General features: G+C 44.1%; 1 protein-coding gene across 1 annotated transcript; it reads right to left on the reverse strand.

Annotated features, from left to right (window-relative positions):
* Nucleotides 1-255: 255 nt before the first annotated feature.
* On the reverse strand, nt 256-20378 carry LOC121582230 (tricarboxylate transport protein B, mitochondrial). Its single transcript, XM_041897902.2, has 9 exons — nt 19970-20378; nt 13067-13174; nt 10051-10150; nt 9808-9946; nt 9591-9675; nt 1561-1665; nt 1280-1395; nt 1097-1170; nt 256-968 (listed from the first exon to the last, which is right to left on the reverse strand). Exons 1-9 carry the CDS (start codon nt 20085-20087, stop codon nt 854-856), a joined length of 960 nt encoding a protein of 319 aa, XP_041753836.1. The 5' UTR covers nt 20088-20378; the 3' UTR covers nt 256-853.
* Between the last annotated feature and the right edge of the window lie 345 nt (nt 20379-20723).

Below are 20723 nucleotides of genomic sequence, written 5' to 3' on the forward strand. Positions count from 1 at the left end.
TTAGCAGACGCTCTTATACTGCTATCATGTGTAAAAACGACAGCCTCCACTTCTCTACCAGAACCATTTCACTGGGTCAAACCATCATGTTAAATGTTCAACATGGTCTTTGGAGTTAAAAGCCTTTGATCCTCCTCCTCTCTCATTTCACGTTTTTTTTCTTGATCTACATTTACATTTACATTTTAGTCATTTAGCAGACACTCTTATCCAGAGCGACTTACAGTTAGTAAGTGCATACATTTTCATACTGGCCCCCCGTGGGAATCGAACCCACAACCCTGGCGTTGCAAGCGCCATGCTCTACCAACTGAGCTACACGGGGCCACATTACATTGGGTTTTAGCTATAAGTATTCTTTCATATTTGATTAATGTTAACTTACAACATGAGATGTTAATAATAGCCATGAGTGAACTGAAGCACCGTCGGTCTAAGACACTTCTCTGGAATGACACAGTGTTCCCATTATTCCAGTCATATAGGCCAAATCCCTCACCCTACCCCTGTGCCCTTGCTCACTCCCCCCTGTGGATATAAATAAGAACAAAGGCAGTAAGTATAAACAATATGATAGTAGTATCCCCAATAGGATCATAGGCGAAGTGCACTCATCCCCAGATTGTTTACACCCATCATGGCTGCATTTCATTCCAACTAACAAATTAAACCATGGCAGGGGTCCCAGAACAACCTTTTGGAATGAAATCTAACCAGTCATGTCAGATCTGTAAGGAGGTAGCAAGTCATGGATAACCTAAGGAAAGGGCAGAAGGATTGGGTTTGGAATAAGGCCATAGCCCCGCCCCTCCCGGGTGTTCTTAGCTCTGCTGGTCATCACGGAAACGTGACCTTAGTCCGTCTTCCAGACTTTGTTGAGGACCTTCACCACCTCCTCGTAGATTATGAAGACGATGGCTACGTCCATACACACCCTGCCCAGCCTGGGGACTGTACCCTTATAGAACCTGGGGAGAGAGGAAATAATGAAGGAAGGAGGCAAAGGGCAGACACAGGATCAATACCATTATGTCTGATAAAAATAGATGAAAATGGGACAGGAGGTCACAAAGTTAGTGTGTACGGAGACACTTACGCTTTAGGTCCCTCATGCTTCATGATCTTGACGGCACAGTCCAGGGTGCTTTTGTACTTGTGAGCCTCCAGACCCTGTTAGTAGAGAGAGGGACAGGGTTTAACTAACAAAATGATACAAGTATAGTAAAAGAGATACAATTCACTGCATGTGACCAGGTCATTAATAAATGGTGGTGTGTACCTGCATCCTGGTTTTGATGACATCCAGTGGAGTGTTTCCAAACACACTGACAGCTCCAGCGAAGGCTCCGAATGCTCCCGTGACCAGAGGGTTAATGGCCTTGTTAGGGTCATCACCTAGGGAACGGAGAGAGAGAGAGAGAGAGAGAGAGAGAGAGAGAGAGAGAGAGAGAGAGAGAGAGAGCAGTGAGACTCTCTGGATACACACACAGGTAAACAGCACACACACAGGAGAGAAGGGTTCAAACTCAGTGGATCACACACACACACACACACACACACCTTTGTACCAGTTCCTTAGAGATGTCATTACGTAGAAGCGGATGGCCTGGTTGGATCCCTGTTTCAGTACTGTGGCTGTCAGACCCTGGTACGTCCCCCTCAGGCCTGGAGGAGACATAGATAACACATCAACACACAGCCAATAACCAGCAAACAACAATCCCACAACCTCTCATCAAACACCCCAATAACCATAGAATAACCATTAAACAGTCTTCTTTAATATTGCAGATATATTGTGGCATCCATCAATGTAGTTGTCTGCATAATTTCCAAATCTCCATATGTTTTTATGTAAAAAAAATAAATATATATATATATACACATATATATTTTTTCCTTTATTATTTTCCCCTAATCCTACCACCCCTCCCCTAATTGGAGTAAACTAATGGGTAACAACACTTAGGCTTCTACTTCAAGCTTATACATACTATAACATTTTACGAACATAGTATATTTTACAATAGTTATCTTTTGTTTGTTTTTAGTCCCATCCTTCAGCTACCCTGAACCCCTCCCATCTATCTCTGAATATTTTAAAACTGTGCTGTTTTTGTATTTAACTTTTTACCCCTTTTTCTCCCCAATTTCGTGATATCCAATTGGGAGTTACAGTCTTGTCCCATCGCTGCAACTCCCGTACGGACTCGGGAGAGGTGAAGGTCGAGAGCCATGCGTCCTCCGAAACACGACCCTGCCAAGCCACACTGCTTATTGACACACTGCTCGCTTAACCCGGAAGCCAGCCGCACCAATGTGTCGGAGGAAACACTGTACACCTGGCGACCGTGTCAGCGTGCATGCGCCCGGCCCGCCACAGGAGTTGCTACAGCGCGATGGGACAAGGACATCCTGGCCAGCCAAACTCTCCTCTAACCCGGACGACGCTGGGCCAATTGTGCGTCGCCTCATGGGTCTCCTGGTCGTGGCCGGCAGCGACACAATCCGGGATCGAACCCAGATCTGTAGTCACTTCTCAAGCACTGCAGTGCCTTAGACCGCTGCGCCACTCGGGAGGCCCGACTGTGCTGTTTCACAAAAGTTCTGAACCTATATAAATGTTACAGACACAGTATATTTGACATTACTAATCCTTTTTTATTAATTTTTTTAACAGTCATTTCAGTTATGGTGCCGTACTGTATTGGCTGTCGTCGTGAGCTCAGCATTTAGCTTTACTTTTTTGCACCAAATGTATCCGCTATAATTTCTTATGATCGACAATAACTTCTGAACATCAGATCGGTAGTTCCTAACCTCAATTCCGGCTTCAACTTCGACTCATCTGCCCTGGGCTCTTTGTGTAACGCCAAACCAAGTTTCAGGCTACCCAAAAGGAAACGCCCGCGAAAAATAGTCCTGACGAGATTAAGGTGAAGGGAAAACCAGCCACCTCTTCCCTCCATTCTATTGGTCACTTGAGAGTTTTCAGCTGTTAACCTGACTGCTGTATATATTCCACCTCAGGACAAGAAAAACAACAAGCTGGCACTTACTGAACCGTACAAGGCTATAAATAAGCAGGAAACCATGCACCCGGAGGCTGCTTTTCTAGTCCCCAGTGATTTTAATTCCCCGTCATTAAGACGTGTGATTCCCAACTTCCATCAACATGTCTCCTTCGCCACTTGGGCCAATAATGTCCTAGACCACTGTTACTCTACCCAGAGGCAAGCATACAAGGCCCTCCTGCATCCCCCTTCAGGAAATCAGATCGTGACTCTATACTCCTGCTTCCTGTCTACAAGCAGAAACTCAAACAGGAATGTGTTCCGGGACACTGCCGATAGCGTCGACGAGCGAACCTTCATTAGGAAATGCATCGCCAACGTTGTCCCCACAGTGAAGGTTCGCTGCTTCCCCAATCAAAAGCCCTGGATTAACACAGAGGTTGGCGCTAAGGGACAGGGCTACCGCACTCAGGGCTATTGCAGCCAACCCCGAGGCTACGGCTGAGGACACAAACAAGTACAAAAAGTCCTGCTACGACCTCCGCAGAGCCATCAAACAAGCAAAAAGACAATATAGGAACAAGGTGGAATCCTATTACACAGGCACCGACGCCTGCCGCATGTGGAATGGGCTACAGTCCATTACGGATTACAAAGGAAGACCCAGCCATGATCTGGCCAATGATGCCTCTCTACCAGACGAACCCAATGCATTTTATGCACGCTTCGACAAAAACAACACTGTGCTGTGCATGAGGCCCCCCCCTGACCAAGAGGACTGGGTGATCTCACTCTCTGAGGGAGACATGAATAAGGTTTTTAAATCAGGTCACTCGCAAGGCCGGATATTATTCCAGGGCACGTTCTCAGAGCATCCGCAGAACAGCTGGCAGGCATATTCATTTTCAACATTTCCTTATCCCAGTCTGTAATCCCACGTCTCAAGCTGACCACCATCATTCCTGTTCCAAAGAACTCTAAGGCTACCTGCCACAATTACTATTGCCCTGTAGCACTCACATCTGTAATCACGAACTGCTTTGAAAGGCTGGTTATGGCACACATCAACTCCATCAGCCCAGACACCCTAGGCCTAGATCCACTCCAATTTGCATACCGCCAGATCCATAGACAACGCAATCCCTGGGACACCTCCCTCTGCAACTGGATCCTGGACTTCCTGACAGGCCGACCCCAGGTGGTGAGGGTAGGCAACATCACCTCCGCCACGCTGACCCTCAACATGGGGGCCTCACAGGGGTGTGTGCTTAGTCCCCTCCTGTACTCCCTGTTCACCCACAACTGTGTGGCCACGCTCGACTCCAACACAATTATCAAGTTTGCTAAGGACACAATGGTGATAGGCCTGATCACCGGCGATGATGAGACTACAGGGAGGTGGTCAGTGACCTGGCAGTGTGGTGCCAGGATAACAACCTCTCCCTCAACATCAATAATACCAAGGAGCTGATCGTGGACTACAGGAAAGGGGGGCATCGGCAGGGCTGTAATGGAGCGGGTCAAGAGCTTCAAGTTCCTCTGTGTCCAAATCACTAAAGGACTTAAAATGGTCCACATACACACACAGTCGTGAAGAAGGCGCGACAGCGCCTCTTCCCCCTCAGGAGGTTGAAAATATTTTGGCATGGGCACTCAAATCCTCAACAAGTTCAAGAGCTGAACCATTGAGAGCATCTTGAGTGGCTGCATCACTGCTTGGTATGGCAACTGCACCGCCCTCGATCGCATGGTGCTACAGAGGATGGTGCGGACAGCCCAGTACATCACCGGAGACGAGCTCCCTACCATCCAGGACCTCTATATCAGGCGGTGTGAAAGGATGGGCCAGAATTTTTTTAAGACTCCAGCTACCCAAGCCATAGACTGTTCTCTTTGATTCCGTACGGCAAGCGGTACCGGAGCATCAAGTCTGACACCAACAGGCTCCTGAACAGCTTCTATCCCTAAGCCATAAGACTGCTAAATAGCTAACAAAATGGCTATACGGACTATCTGCATTGACCCTTTTATTTTATTTTTACACTGACTCTGCACACTCACAGGACTCTACGCACTAACACTCCAACATACACACAGTCTCGTTCAACAGCTACATTATGAGTCTGTACAAACCACACTCTCTCTTCTTTCTGCGGTTCAGGTGGCAGCAATGTTCCCTCAAATAAAATTAGGCACTGAGCAAATTTCAGGTCTGCTGAGTGCAAACTTGAACGTTGTGAAAATTCTGTGCAACGTCCAGCGCGTTTACTGTGAACACTGAGGCTGTACCCGCTTTAAGTTACAGTTTTAACAGTGGCCAAGTAGCCTATTGAGGCTATTTGATCATAATGTAGGCCTACCAGAGTGGCCTACCATAAAAGACTATGGAGAAAATGCATCCCATAACATTTTAACATGGAAATAGCTGTTCTATCATTCAGCCTACAGTAGCAGACAATGTGTGGTGTTCAATGTAGGCCTACATTCCATGAGACTTTTGAAAGAAACTTGCAGGGCTTGACATCCTTCAGACAAGGAGGTGACTGAAAATATTGTTGTGTTGTTTGATGCAAGAAACCACTTTACAAAATCAAATGCATTATTATTCCCATACCTTTACTACAGAGAATCAGACAAATTATGCTACCCTCTGCCTATTGGCTACTTAGCTTATTCGAGCCTGTCTCAAAATACAACACTGCCCCTTTAAGACCAAAAAAAGCTCTTTACCTGACTCACTTTTCAAAGATGTCTAGAAATGTACACTTTTTGTGCTCTCCTATTGTTGACTACAAATGATCTACAGTGAGGGAAAAAAGTATTTGATCCCCTGCTGATTTTGTACATTTGCCCACTGACGAAGACATGATCAGTCTATAATTTTAATGGTAGGTTTATTTGAACAGTGAGAGACAGAATAACAACAAACAAATGCAGAAAAACGCATGTCAAAAATGTTATAAATTGATTTGCATTTTAATGAGGGAAATAAGTATTTGACCCCTCTGCAAAACATGACTTAGTACTTGGTGGCAAAACCCTTGTTGGCAATCACAGAGGTCAGACGTTTCTTGTAGTTGGCCACCAGGTTTGCACACATGTCAGGAGGGATTTTGTTCCACTCCTCTTTGCAGATCTTCTCCAAGTCATTAAGGTTTCGAGGCTGACGTTTGTCAATTTGAACCTTCAGCTCCCTCCACAGATTTTCTATGGGATTAAGGTCTGGAGACTGGCTAGGCCACTCCAGGACCTTAATGTGCTTCTTCTTGAGCCACTCCTTTGTTGCCTTGGCTGTGTGTTTTGGGTTATTGTCATGCTGGAATACCCATCCACAACCCATTTTCAATGCCCTGGCTGAGGGAAGGAGGTTCTCACCCAAGATTTGACGGTACATGGCCCCGTCCATCTTCCCTTTGATGCGGTGAAGTTGTCCTGTCCCCTTAGCAGAAAAAGACCCCCAAAGCATAATGTTTCCACCTCCATGTTTGACGGTGGGGATGGTGTTCTTGGGGTCATAGGCAGCATTCCTCCTCCTCCAAACACGGCGAGTTGAGTTGATGCCAAAGAGCTCGATTTTGGCCTCATCTGACCACAACAATTTCACCCAGTTCTCCTCTGAATCATTCAGATGTTCATTGGCAAACTTCAGACAGCCCTGTATATGTGCTTTCTTGAGCAGGGGGACCTTGCGGGCGCTGCAGGATTTCAGTCCTTCACGGCGTAGTGTGTTACCAATTGTTTTCTTGGTGACTATGATCCCAGCTGCCTTGAGATCATTGACAAGATCCTCCCGTGTAGTTCTGGGCTGATTCCTCACCGTTCTCATGATCATTGCAACTCCAAGAGGTGAGATCTTGCATGGAGCCCCAGGCCGAGGGAGATTGACAGTTATTTTGTGTTTCTTCCATTTGCGAATAATCACACCAACTGTTGTCACCTTCTCACCAAGCTGCTTGGCGATGGTCTTGTAGCCCATTCCAGCCTTGTGTAGGTTTACACAATCTTGGATTTTGTTGTTGTTATTCTGTCTCTCACTGTTCAAATAAACCTACCATTAAAATTATAGACTGATCATTTCTTTGTCAGTAGGCAAACGTGCAAAATCAGCAGGGGATCAAATACTTTTTCCCCTCACTTTATAACTGGGCTAATAACTCACTAACTAGAGGATATGAACAAAATGTGCACACGTGGCTACATGCAGCTCTCGCTTTGATCTCAAAACAAGCTAATCTACTCACAACCGCTCATGCTGTAAACACAGTCAAGTTCAAAGTAAATGGCACAGATCCATACAGTGGGGGAAAAAAGTATTTAGTCAGCCACCAATTGTGCAAGTTCTCCCACTTAAAAAGATGAGAGAGGCCAGGTCATTCACTAGGTCCCCCCGTGTGGTTCTGGGATTTTTGCTCACCGTTCTTGTGATCATTTTGACCCCACGGGGTGAGATCTTGCGTGGAGCCCCAGATCGAGGGAGATTATCAGTGGTCTTGTATGTCTTCCATTTCCTAATAATTGCTCCCACAGTTGATTTCTTCAAACCAAGCTGCTTACCTATTGCAGATTCAGTCTTCCCAGCCTGGTGCGGGTCTACAATTTTGTTTCTGGTGTCCTTTGACAGCTCTTTGGTCTTGGCCATAGTGGAGTTTGGAGTGTGACTGTTTGAGGTTGTGGACAGGTGTCTTTTATACTGATAACAAGTTCAAACAGGTGCCATTAATACAGGTAACGAGTGGAGGACAGAGGAGCCTCTTAAAGAAGAAGTTACAGGTCTGTGAGAGCCAGAAATGTTGCTTGTTTGTAGGTGACCAAATACTTATTTTCCACCATAATTTGCAAATAAATTCATAAGAAATCCTACAATGTGATTTTCTGGATTTTTTTCCCTCAATTTGTCTGTCATAGTTGACGTGTACCTATGATGAAATTTACAGGCCTCTCTCATCTTTTTAAGTGGGAGAACTTGCACAATTGGTGTCTGACTAAATACTTTTTTCCCCCACTGTATATGGCAATGGTCTAATTTCATATAGGCCTACTGCAGCTCTAATTGGTTATGCTGCACTGGTCTGTGTAGAGTACAGGCTGAGTCGTGTGTATCAATGCAATAGAATCCTACTCCGATGCGTTCTGCCTACAAAAAAATCTCTTGCATAGTTAGTTTTGTTTCGGTATGTTACATTGAAAGTGGCTAATATTGCATTGATTCAATCACAAGTGCCAGAGTAAAGGGAAATGTTGATAGTGTTAACAGGGAAAACTCTAGAACAGTGGTCACCAACCTTTTCCGAGTCAAGATCACGGAGTCAAAATGCAAGCCGAGATCTACCGCTCAGGTTTTTCTTTTTACATGACTTAAAAAACATAAGCCTATGCAACATTAACCAATTCAAAAAACAGTAATGTAGCAATGAGGTTTGTGCAGTAAGCTATAGGCCCAATACATTGTCACCACATATTGGCTTTGCTTGAATTGCCCTGCCAATGCATTGTTGTTCGGGACATTTTTAAAAATTATATTTCAACATTTGAGGTAGGCTATATGATTACACCGGTAATATATCCATTGTTGTATTACTTGTGAGGAACAGCTGAGTGAGCATACATTTAAATAATTTGCTTTTTATTTTACTGGGCTGATTGTGCCTGCACCTGATGGTCAGTCTCAGCGGAGAGAGAGAGCAGCAGACTGAGGGTCTGCCTCTCAACATCCCTCTGCTGACACTGACCAAAAAACGGACACCGTCTTCCAGCTGATAGCGAAACTCGAGTCGCACCGCATAATGTTTTGCCTCGCGCACAAATTCATGTTGTTAGTCCTATGAACAGAGAAAGTTAAATATTCCTTGATATAAAAAAATAACAACGCAAGCCTATAGATACACTATACTACTCATTCATTACTGCTGCAGTGCTTGTTGTAGCGCTGAGTTGAAATAGGAAGAATGTGCATTTTATAGCTTATAAAAGTGTTGAATACAAAGTGTTGACAGTGCTGAGTAAGAACTTAAACATGAAAAACAGCAGCTATTTGCTGTATTCATTGACAGTCTTTCTCTAATCATGGTTTTAAACGTTTAGAAATCTCACAGTATCAACTTTGCTGTAGCCTTCTTTTATGCCTGCAACGTTACTGCAGACATGGTAATCTGAGCCATCCGATTGGCCAGCGGTAGGCCTATAGTGCACTTGATTTGCTCTCCGGGGCCGCCGGGAAGGCAGTGTTTGTACCTTCAGAGACATGAAATGGTTCAAAATGGCAACTGTTCGCCTACACTGCGCGCAGGGCAGCTGAATCGGGTGCACCTACCGCCAACAGCCCCAGATTAATTTTTAATTTTTACAGAAATGTTTGGTGATCGACTAGCAATGCCTTGGAGATCGACCGGTTGGTGACCACTGCTCTAGAAAGTTGAGTGAAGTTCAATCTCGTACTTCTCTCTGTGGGCTGATATTTATTCTGTGAAGCAGTCCCAGGGGAGCTGCGAAGCAGTCTCGGGCTACGGCGCCAAGCGCATTTTAGAGGGAATATTGGGTGGCAGTAAATCACAGTGTCTGTCTGTCTCCCATCCTTACCTTCTGTTCTGACGATCTCCCTGACTCCATGGAAGAATCCCCGGTACTTTGGGTTGGCTGACGATTGGTCATGGATGAACTTTACCTGAAATGACACAAGAGAACAACACAGATTCAAATTATATGCAGACCTTTGTTTTACAAATGAGTAACGTCACACACAGATAATGGTTTAAGATTTCCTAAAGCCGTTTAAGACACACACACACACACACACCTTGACCGTCTCCATGGGGCAGACCACCACCACAGCCTCAGCCACTCCGGCCCCCAGACCACAGAGGAGACCCCGGGTACTGTCCAGCTTCCCACTCTCATCACGCATCTTATTACTGAGGAACTCAAACACACCAAACCTGATAGAGACAGAGAGGATGTCAATGACATATTAAAAATTTACCGAGACAGAGGATGAGACTGAGACAGATGGACAGTGTGTGGTGTGTCGTGGTGTGTGTACCTGACAGCTGCTTTGGGTATGGAGCCATAGAGCAATGAGCTGAGCCCTCTGTACAGACCCCTCACCCCATGACCATCTACCGTCTGCTTCACACAGTCAACTACAGGGAGGGAAGGGAGGAGAGGGAGAGAGAATCAGCGTGAGAGAGGACAAACATATACAGTCAACTGCAGATATTTCAAATCACTTTGAGGTGTTTTTTTGCATGGTGTTTTGTGCATGTTACCTGTGAAACATTCAAAAGTATTTGAACAAAACTTAGTATTTGAACAAAACTTGACTGACAAACATGTTGTTTTAATAAACACACAACATTTCCACTTTGGACCTGTCCTATTGATTTACAATACCCCCAAAGTCAATACATTGTAGAGCCATCTTTTGCAGCAATTACAGCTGCAAGTCTCTTGGGGTATGTTTCTATAAGCTTGGCACATCTAGTCACTGGGATTTTTGCCCATTCTTCAAGGCAAAACTGTTCCAGCTCCTTCAAGTTCGATGGGTTCCGCTGGTGTACAGCAATCTTTAAGTCATACCACAGATTCTCAATTGGATTGAGGTCTGGGTTTTGACTAGACCATTCCAAGACATTTAAAATGTTTCCCCTTAAACCACTCAAGTGTTGCTTTAGCAATATGCTTAGGGTCATTGTCCTGCTGGAAGGTGAACCTCCGTCCCAGTCTCAAATCTCTGGAAGACTGAAACAGGTTTCCCCTCAAGAATTTCACAGTATTTAGCGCCATTCATCATTCTTTCAATTCTGACCAGTTTCCCAGTCCCTGCCGATGAAAAACATCCCCACAGCATGATGCTGCCACCACCATGCTTCACTGTGGGGATGGTGTTCTCGGGGTGATGAGAGGTGTTGGGTTTGTGCCAGACATAGCATTTTCCTTGATGGCCAAAAGGCTAAATTTTAGTCTCATCTGACCAGAGTACCTTCTTCCATATGTTTGGGGAGTCTCCCACATGCCTTTTGGCGAACACCAAACGTGTTTGCTTATTTTGTTCTTTAAGCAATGGCTTTTTTTCTGGCCACTCTTCCGTAAATCCTAGCTCTGTGTAGTGTACGGCTTAAGGTGGTCCTATGGACAGATACTCCAATCTCCACTGTGGAGCTTTGCAGCTCCTTCAGGGTTATCTTTGGTCTCTTTGTTGCCTCTCTGATTAATGCCCTCCTTGCCTGGTCTGTGAGTTTTGGTGGGCGGCCCTCTCTTTGCAGGTTTGTTGTGGTGCCATATTCTTTCCATGTTTTGATAATGGATTTAATGGTGCTCTGTGGGATGTTCAAAGTTTCAGATATTTTTTTTATAACCCAACCCTGATCTGTACTTCTCCACAACTTTGTCCCTGACCTGTATGGAGAGCTCCTTGGTCTTTATGGTGCCGCTTGCTTGGTGGTGCCCCTTGCTTAGTGGTGTTGCAGACTCTGGGGCCTTTCAGAACAGGTGTATATATACACTGAGATCATGTGACACTTAGATTGCACACAGGTGGACTTTATTCAACTAATTATGTGACCTCTGAAGGTAATTGGTTGCACCAGATCTTATTTAGCGGCTTCATAGGAAAGGGGGTGAATACATATGCACGCACCAGTTTTCCGTTATTTATTTTTTAGAATTTTCTTTGAAACAAGTAATTTTTTTCATTTCACTTCACCAATTTGGACTATTTTGTGTATTTCCATTACATGAAATCCAATAAAAATCCATTTAAATTACAGGTTGTAATGCAACAAGGTGGGGAAAACTTCAAGGGGGATGAATACTTTTGCAAGGCACTGTAGGCCTATTTTATGACGTTTCCACTGGATCAGTCCCCTGTAGCTCAGTTGGTAGAACATGGCGCTTGCAACGCCAGGGTTGTGGGTTCGTTTCCCACGGGGGGCCAGTATGAAAAATGTATGCACTCACTAACTGTAAGTCGCTCTGGATAAAAGCGTCTGCTAAATGACTAAAAATGTAAAATGTAACTTTGAGCACCTTTATCTCCTGAATGTTTTGGCATTCAGGTCCAAAAAGTCACTTTCTGACCTTCTTCCATGGGCAAACATGAATAGAAAGTTTGCTGTCAAAAAATAATTGATTTACCCAGATATGACTAGTAACAATATAGCAAATAATGTCAAATAAACCAAATAATTCCCTCTCCTGTTTAGGAGCAATTTTTGGAAAGCTCTACCAGTGCACCAGGTCTGGAACCAACAGGACCCTTAACAGCTTCTACCCCCAAGCCATAAGACTGCTAAACAAGACTGCTAAATAGCTAATCAAACGGCTACCCGGACTACATTTTTACATTTTAGTCATTTTAGCAGACGCTCTTATTAGTGAGTGCATAATTTAAATTTTATTTTTCATACTGGCCCCCCGTGGGAATCGAACCCACAACCCTGGCGTTGCAAGTGCCATGCTCTACCAACTGAGCTACACGGGGCATTGAGCTACACCTGCATTGACCCTTTTTTGCACAAACTCTCTTGCACTGACTCTATGCACACACACTGGACTCTACCCGCACACTCACACCCCAACACACACGTACACTTTTTTGCACTAACTCTCTTGCACAGACTATCCACACACACTGGACTATACCCACACATACTTAACTGACACCCTAACACACACACTACATATGCCCACACACATAACACGTGCACACATGCATACGGACGCCACACACACACACACACACACTTTCACACTCACTACATACAGTATGCTGCTGCTACTGTCTATCTAGTCACTTTACCCCTATTATATGTACATACTATCTTAATTACCTCGTACCCCTGCACATCGACTCGGTACTGGTACTCCTTGTATATAGCCGTGTTATTTTTACTCATTATTGTTATTCATTGTATTTATTCCCCATGTCACTATTTAAATAATTACAATATTTATCTTTAACTCTGCATTGTTGGAAAAGGACCAGTAAGTACGCATTTCACTGTTAGTCTACACCTGTTGAAGCATGTGACAAATAATACTTGATATGAGATACCCACCAATGCCTTTATATCTGGGAGGGTTGGCCTTCTCATCCAACTGCAGCTGAGTCTTCACATACTCTGTAGGGAATGTAATACAGATCTCTATTCCTCCAGCAATACCACCTAGAGAGAAAGGGAGAAACAGAGGAGTTATGGTAGTTAGGCTGATCTCTATACCCTCTGCTCCATCTGGAACAACAGACAAGTTTTCAGTTAAAAGGCATGGGTCTTCTCTGCTGGCTGAATAAATGCCATTAATGTCTGCTAAATGACTAAATTATAAAGTATCATCAGTGTCTGAATAATATAATTTTTTTAAAGAAAAAGAAAAACAAAGATCCATAGTGTAAGAGGACTTTTCTCTGTAACTGTCGTTTTATTGGTAACCTCCTGGTTCCACCTTAACAGCCGGAGCTCCACACATCTGCAGTTGAACAGCAAACAGAAAGGAGGGCTCTGATTGGCTGAGCTGGGAATCTGCCCACAGGATACTCCCCTCTGCTCTGCTCTGATCCGTGGGGGTGTGACTCCACTGACAGAGAGAGGGAGTTAAGGCGTCAGCATGATTCAGTTCGGCTGGCGCCTAGACGAACTCAGCTAGCCGAACCGTGTGCTCGCATACTCCCTTAAAAGACCTAGCTTGAAAAACTAGAAAAAAGCGCCAATTGTACGGTTTGTCCATTTTGAGACGCCGTAGCCAGTATACACAAAATATAATACATTTAAGATAAAATGAATGACAGATTTCTTAAGTTAACGTTTTTGCCGAAGAGATCTTTCGCGCAATTTTACATCTAACTAAGATGTTTGGTGCAGTATTTTTCTATGCAAGAATGTGCATGAAAACGAGTCATCTCTCGTTGAATGACAACAGAAACTTTGACGAATCCCTACTGTTGACCAATCACCGACGAAGGGGCGTAGACTTCGGCTCCGAACTTCCGCTTGCCTCCAGAAAAAAAGTCGTGAGCCCGAACAGCCGAAAAACCCCTCACCGAAGTCCATACCAACAAAAACGTCACAAAATGTCGTCATAACATATGCACGAACTCTACCGAACTGTTTCGGCTGGGATGCATGTGGAAGCCTCTCTCACACAGAGTCGTCATAAACCTATAGTTTGTTGCTGGTAGCAAACATAAACTTTGGATCAAGGGGCAACTCCATAAGAGCTGAGCAAATAGTTCTGTGATAACATAGCAATCTCTAACCTGTTTTAACTGAACACTCCCCATGGAAAATCTGTTAGATTTGAAGTGGGGAAAGCTGGCCCTAATGTGTGTGTGGGAAACGTCCTGGTTGAATCTAAACCTCAACCCCATGCTGATGCTTCTGAAAGATAAATTTTTTGAGGCTCTGGACTTCAGCATGCCTTTCACCTCTACACACAAGCATGCAGGGCAGTCAATTCCACACAAGAATGGTCATGCAACACTTCAGTATCCACAAACACACACACACTTAGTCTCTCTTAGTAGCGGTGCGTGGGTAAAATCACTGGGGAAGCCCCCCCAAAAAGCCATATTACAATCTACACTACATATGAAAAGTATGTGGACACCTGCTCGCCGAACATCTCATTCCATAATCATGGGCATTAATATGGAGTTGATCCCCCCTTTGCGGCTATAACAGCCTCCACTCTTCATTCCACTAGATGTTGGAACATTGGTGCGGGAACTTGCTTCCATTCAGCCACAAGAGCATAAGTGAGGTCGGGCACTGATGTTGGGCGATTAGGCCTAGCTCGCAGTCGGCGTTCCAATTAATCACAAAGGTGTTTGATGGAGTTGAGGTCAGGGCTCTGTGCAGGCCAGTCAAGTTCTTCCACACCGATCTCAACAAACCATTTATGTATGGACCTCACTTTGTACACAGGGGCATTGTCATGCTGAAACAGGAAAGGGCCTTCCCCAAACTGTTGCCACAAAGTTGGGAGCACAGAATCATCTAGAATGTCATTGTATGCTGTAGAGTTAATATTTCCCTTCACTGGAATTAAGGGGCCTAGCCCAAACCATGAAAAACAGCCCCAGACCATTATTCCTCCTCCACCAAACTTTACAATTGGCACTATGCATTGGGGCAGGTAGCGTGCCCCTGACATTCGTCAAACCCAGATTCGTCCATCGGACTGCCAGATGGTGAAGCATGTTTCATCACTCCATAGAGTCCAATGGCGGCGAGCTTTACACCACTCCGGCCGTCGCTTGGCATTGCGCATGGTGATCTTAGGCTTGTGTGCGGCTGCTCGGCCATGGAAACCCATTTCATAAAGCTCCAGAGGAACAGTTCTTGTGCTGACGTTGCTTCCAGAGGCAGTTTGGAACCCGGTAGTGTGTGTTGCAACCGAGTGTAACAGTTTTGCTTCCGTCCCTCTCCTCGCCACTACCTAGGCTTGAACCAGGGACCCTCTGCACACAGACAACAGTCACCCTTGAAGCACCGTTATACTTCAAGGTCTCAGCGCGAGTGACGTCACCAATTGAAATGCTACTAGCGCGCACCGCTAACTAGCTAGCTATTTCACACCGGTTACACGAGGACAGACGATTTTTACACGCTTCAGCGGTCCCATTCTGTGAGCTTGTGTGGCCTACCACTTCGCGGCTGAGCCGTTGTTGCTCCTAGACGTTTCCACTTCACAATAACAGCACTTACAGTTGACCTGGGCAGCTCTAGCAGGGCAGAAATTTGACGAACTGACTTGTTGGAAAGGTGGCATCATATGAAGGTGCCACGTTGAAAGTCACTGAGCTCTTCAATAAGGCCATTGTACTGCCAATGTTTGTTTATGAAGATTGAATGGCTGTGTGCTCGATTTTATACACCCGTCAGCAACAGGTGTGGCTGAAATAGCGGAATCCACTAATTTGAAGAGGTGTCCACATACACTATACATACAAAAGTATGTGTTTAGATACTTGCGATGTTTGCTCTATAACCTGTTAGTTCATATGCCTTGCAACCATGATATATACAGTGGGGGAAAAAAGTATTTAGTCAGCCACCAATTGTGCAAGGTCTCCCACTTAAAAAGATGAGAGAGGCCTGTAATTTTCATCATAGGTACACGTAAACTATGACAGACAAAGTGAGAAAAAATATTCTAGAAAATCACATTGTAGGATTTTTAATGAATGTATTTGCAAAGTATGGTAGAAAGTAAGTATTTTTGTCTCACTTTGTCTGTCATAGTTGACGTGTACCTATGATGAAAATTCCAGGCCTCTCATCTTTTTAAGTGGGAGAACATGCACAATTGGTGGCTGACTAAATCATTTTTTCCCCCACTGTAGGCCTAAGGTCAAGACAATAAGAAGACACAGTGATAGAATAAATTCAACCACACCTTTCTTTCATCACAAAACCAGAGAGCAACCTCTGTCCGGTGAATTCCACAAAGCATATTGCACGTAACAAACAGTTACATGATCTACCGCACCCTAACCATCCAGGTTGCCTCCCACAAATGTTCCAGCAAGTCTGTACGTAATAGAAAACTTTAGTTTGGCATAGAGGAACTACATCACTGCCTACGTCACTACCTTATTCACTTGAATAAAATACTAAATAGTAGCTAGAAAAATGGAGATCAGCGGTTATTTTTAATGAGTGCATTTCGCAAGTGGCTAGTTTGCATCAACTAGCTTCACCTAAAACCACTTCAAAATTGTTCCTGCAAACTTAGGTTTCAAATCACAACGTTCTGGCATGTCTGCCTCGTGATTTGTTGGGAGAGTTGTCCATCTAAAGGGGACCCACCCCGGAAATTTTCTCTCTCCCCTTATCGAAGTTGCCAAAAGAGTCAAGTTTTTTTATCACTAGGCGGCTGATGTTAATTATCTTGTTATTACACAGTAGGCTAGAAGTTCTGCCCAGTGCCCGGCTCTTCCTGTCATACCGTTAGATGTTTTATAATTAGACGTGTCTAATTGTTTCCTCGTAACAGGCCAGTCATTCATTCATTCCCTACTCTACCATTCTAAGGAAGCAGTGAAGGAAGCATGTTTCAGCTGAATTATAAAAGTCACACAACCTGAGTTAGAGATAAGGAAGCAAGCCAAACAACTGCATGTATAGGCAGATATACCTTAATTTGGGTAGATGAGGGCGTGTTGAGTGCCATAGTAATGCTCAACAACATTACCAATTAATTGAATGGCATTTATAGCACCTTTTATTGGGTCTCAGAGTGCTTTGCATTCTATGGGGGTAATCAAGTGCACAAGAGAGTGAACATTGAAGAAAAATTATAAAATCGCAGGACAACCCCACCTTCAGCATGTGCCCCTGATCTGGTGAAAGGGTGTTATAAACCAGCTGCATGTGTGCCGTGTGTGAAGCAGTGTGTCTGTGCAGGAGTGTGTGTGTGCGCTCTCTGAACTGCAGAAGTGTGTGCAGTTTATGCTGTGTCATCATGGCTCATAGATTCAGGCACAAAGCACTGTACTGCTCTGCAGGCCTCAGACCCATGTCAAGCACTCACACTATTGGGTGAATCTCACTGGTAGTGTAAAAGGTTTCCTGTCATCTCCTTTCCTTTATCTGGTTTGATTGTGAAAGCACTTCCTGGTAGACATCCATCATATTGCTCTCATCTATCCTGTGAGTGCAAATGAGTAGGCCCCGATAGCTCACAATTTACTCCAGGTGAAAGCGTAGTTGACTGACAAGGATAGACTGATAGACATGGGAAAACAGGCCTGAAAAATGTGCTAGAGAACTGAGAGACAGACAAATGGTTTATATCACCTTAAGTAGTCTAGTGATATTTCTAGTATATCAAGGAATTGGAATGGATCAGTGTTCACTTGTTACTCTTGCAAGAAGCAAGATACAGAAGCAATTTACACACAAATGCGTTATCGACCATGAATGCCCTCAATAATGTTGTAGCATGTATTGTCCTAAAAGAGACAAACCAAGTAGTGCAACTGCATAAGGATGCATGTGCAGCAACGTTGCAATCTAAGGACCTTACTCGTCAGGCTGCATGCAAACCATGACAAGCCTTACTATGGCTACAAATCTCTACACAGCTGTGCAACACAAGGACATGATTGGCTTGGAGCACACAAGGCCATAGCCAAAGTTATACTCTGAGCAGGAGATAGAACAGCCAATCATGTTTGTACCAAGTGTTCCATAAAATTCTAACAGAATCTTTTCCAGATTGGAACTCACTCAGATTTGAGTGTCTCAAACCCACTTGTATCATTGCACATCCTGCAAATCACCAGCAGAGGGCAACCATTTTTTCCCCATTCACTCCGTTAGTAAGGCTTACAAATTGGATCATAACTCTAAAGTTGCAGAGATCCCACTCTGGAACTTTGATATGCCCCTAGAGCAGCGTTTCCCAAACTCTGTCCTGGGGACCCCAAGGGGTACACATTTTGTTTTTTGCCCTAGCACTACACAGCTGATTCAAATAATCAAAGCTGGATGATTAGTTGATTATTTGAATCAGCTGTGTAGTGATTGGGCAAAAAACAAAATGTGCACCGCTTGGGGTCCCGAGGACCAAGTTTGGGAAACGCTGCCATAGGGCGGTGCACAATTGTCCCAGCGTCGTCCGGGTTTGGCCGGTGTAGGCCGTCATCGTAAATAAGAATTTGTTCTTAACTGACTTGCCTAGTTAAATAGCGGTAAAATAAAAAAATCAGTTCAACAATATACTTTTAAAAAATAGCCATGTCAAACATTTTATATTTTCAATATTCATTTTACTATACTAATAAATTAATGTTTTTATTGAAGTCAGTATACTACTCATATTACAGAGCAAGCGGTAAAGCTTCATATGACACATTTTAGCTTTGTAACACCAACATGGAGTCTTAAAGGAGGCCTGGGTATGGCCAAAATGTAATAAATATGCCAACTTTTATTAATTATTTATTTTTATGCTTTTAGATACAAAGGTAAAATATATGTCAACAATCCTTCTTCCAAAAGGACCATGCTATGGATTATCTTTCATGAAAATCCCCCAAATCATGGTATTTTTTGTCTGAGTTTCAAGAGGAATAACAGATCGCTCACACACACACACACTTTGAAGCAAAGGCTAAAAGGCCAAATTGATAGTTCAACAGATGCAGCCAGTCCTCCTGAACTTTAGTCAAAATAAGGTGTGCACTTTGGGTGTTATAAGTTTGAAGACAAACCAGGCATAGACATTGCAGACTCATTTTATTTCCAAACAATTGAATACTGTCTTCCTAAAGTATTCCTAAAGTCTCATATTCATTCAATAATTATCATATTGCAGCTCCAGGTGTACACACACACACCAGGCAGGCAGGCAGGCTGCAGATTCATTCCACTCATCAAGTTCCACAGTGCATGAAGACAGTACATCGCCCTCAGGGGGTGACTAGTTACCTTGTAAGCACATACCTCCCCCTGCTCCTCCTCCCCCATCAGTCACAAAAAACAAGGTGTATGACAAGATACAGCATATCTCATGCCAAAGCACATCAGATACTTACTTGCCACTGATGCTGTTTTAGGGGCAGTTTGGACACCCTGTCAAGAACAGCACATAATTGTGTTGCTATATTGTGATCAAATGTGCCTTACTCCCTAGCAACTGACACGTAGTTCATGAAGAAATGAAGAAAAGTCTCAATAGATTAGTAGACTTAAATAATAATTTACTACACTAACAAAGTTCGTCATCACTCCCATGGTAAGCTCTATAGGCAGGCAATATTTTTGAAATATCTTGCTACACACAGACTGCCACTACAAAAGTAAAAAGAAAACCCTGTATAATATCCTGCATTGTCACAGTGACATTGATTTGCAGTGTTACAACGTAGCAAGGCGCTATAATGAACGCTGCCTGAATTTTGATACAAAGCAATATTAGCAGCATACACAAGGAAAGATGAATGACTGTATCCTTACCTGCTAGAATGGCTTTTCCAGGGTGGGTGAGTTTGGCTTTTCCTGCTGGGGCTGGGGCGGCGGCAGCCAAACAGTGGGGTCTGTGGAAGGGACTCACAAATGTGGGATTCCCGGACATATTGGCAAGAATCGGCCCCCCAAAACAACCTAAAACTTGTTCACTTCTAGGACGATCGTCAGCCTCCGTGCACTCCACACTCCAGCGCTTTGTGCACGAATTGCGCCTCGATCACACCTACAGCTTCTTGATGTGCGATCACGTACAAAGGCGGTGTTGATAATTGGACTCCGCACAGCTCAAACGCTAATGCTGCCTCCACTTTCGGCAGTTGAAGTTCACTCCTCCATTGCCAGTATTGTATCGGCCCATAGTGGCCAGTTTTACTTAGCGGGGCGTGGGGTTTTCACCCTTACCAACTTAAAGGAGAAAAGCGCCATATTTTTCACAAACAAACCCGATTTAAGGTGGAACGGGAAATTCACTCACCTGCTTTGATTAGCCTAGTCGTTCAGTCCAGACAGAATAACTGTAGCCTCCCCTAAAGAAACCTATCAGTCAGTAGCCTAGTGTTATTCATAGGGGCCCCATGGCCCTTGTTGACCCCAACCACCATAGACTTTATAGAAAACAGTTTCCAACATTGGCCTTTTTAAACAACCTGTACATTTCTTAGGGTGGCCTGCAATGTAGGTATAAACAAAAATATTCACCAATTTGACCCTCACATTGGGCTTTACACAAATTATAGGCAGC

This window comes from Coregonus clupeaformis, chromosome 15 (assembly GCF_020615455.1).
Source record: "Coregonus clupeaformis isolate EN_2021a chromosome 15, ASM2061545v1, whole genome shotgun sequence".
Classification (NCBI taxonomy): Eukaryota; Metazoa; Chordata; class Actinopteri; order Salmoniformes; family Salmonidae; genus Coregonus; species Coregonus clupeaformis.

Excerpts from the sequence above, each read along its gene's own strand:
- LOC121582230 (XM_041897902.2), bottom strand. The coding sequence starts at position 20,087 with ATGTCCGGGAATCCCACATTTGTGAGTCCCTTCCACAGACCCCACTGT. Across the intron at positions 9,947-10,050 it reads ATACCCAAAGCAGCTGTCAG|GTTTGGTGTGTTTGAGTTCC; the intron begins GTACACACACCA and ends TGTCTCTATCAG. Across the intron at positions 1,171-1,279 it reads TCATCAAAACCAGGATGCAG|GGTCTGGAGGCTCACAAGTA; the intron begins GTACACACCACC and ends CTCTACTAACAG.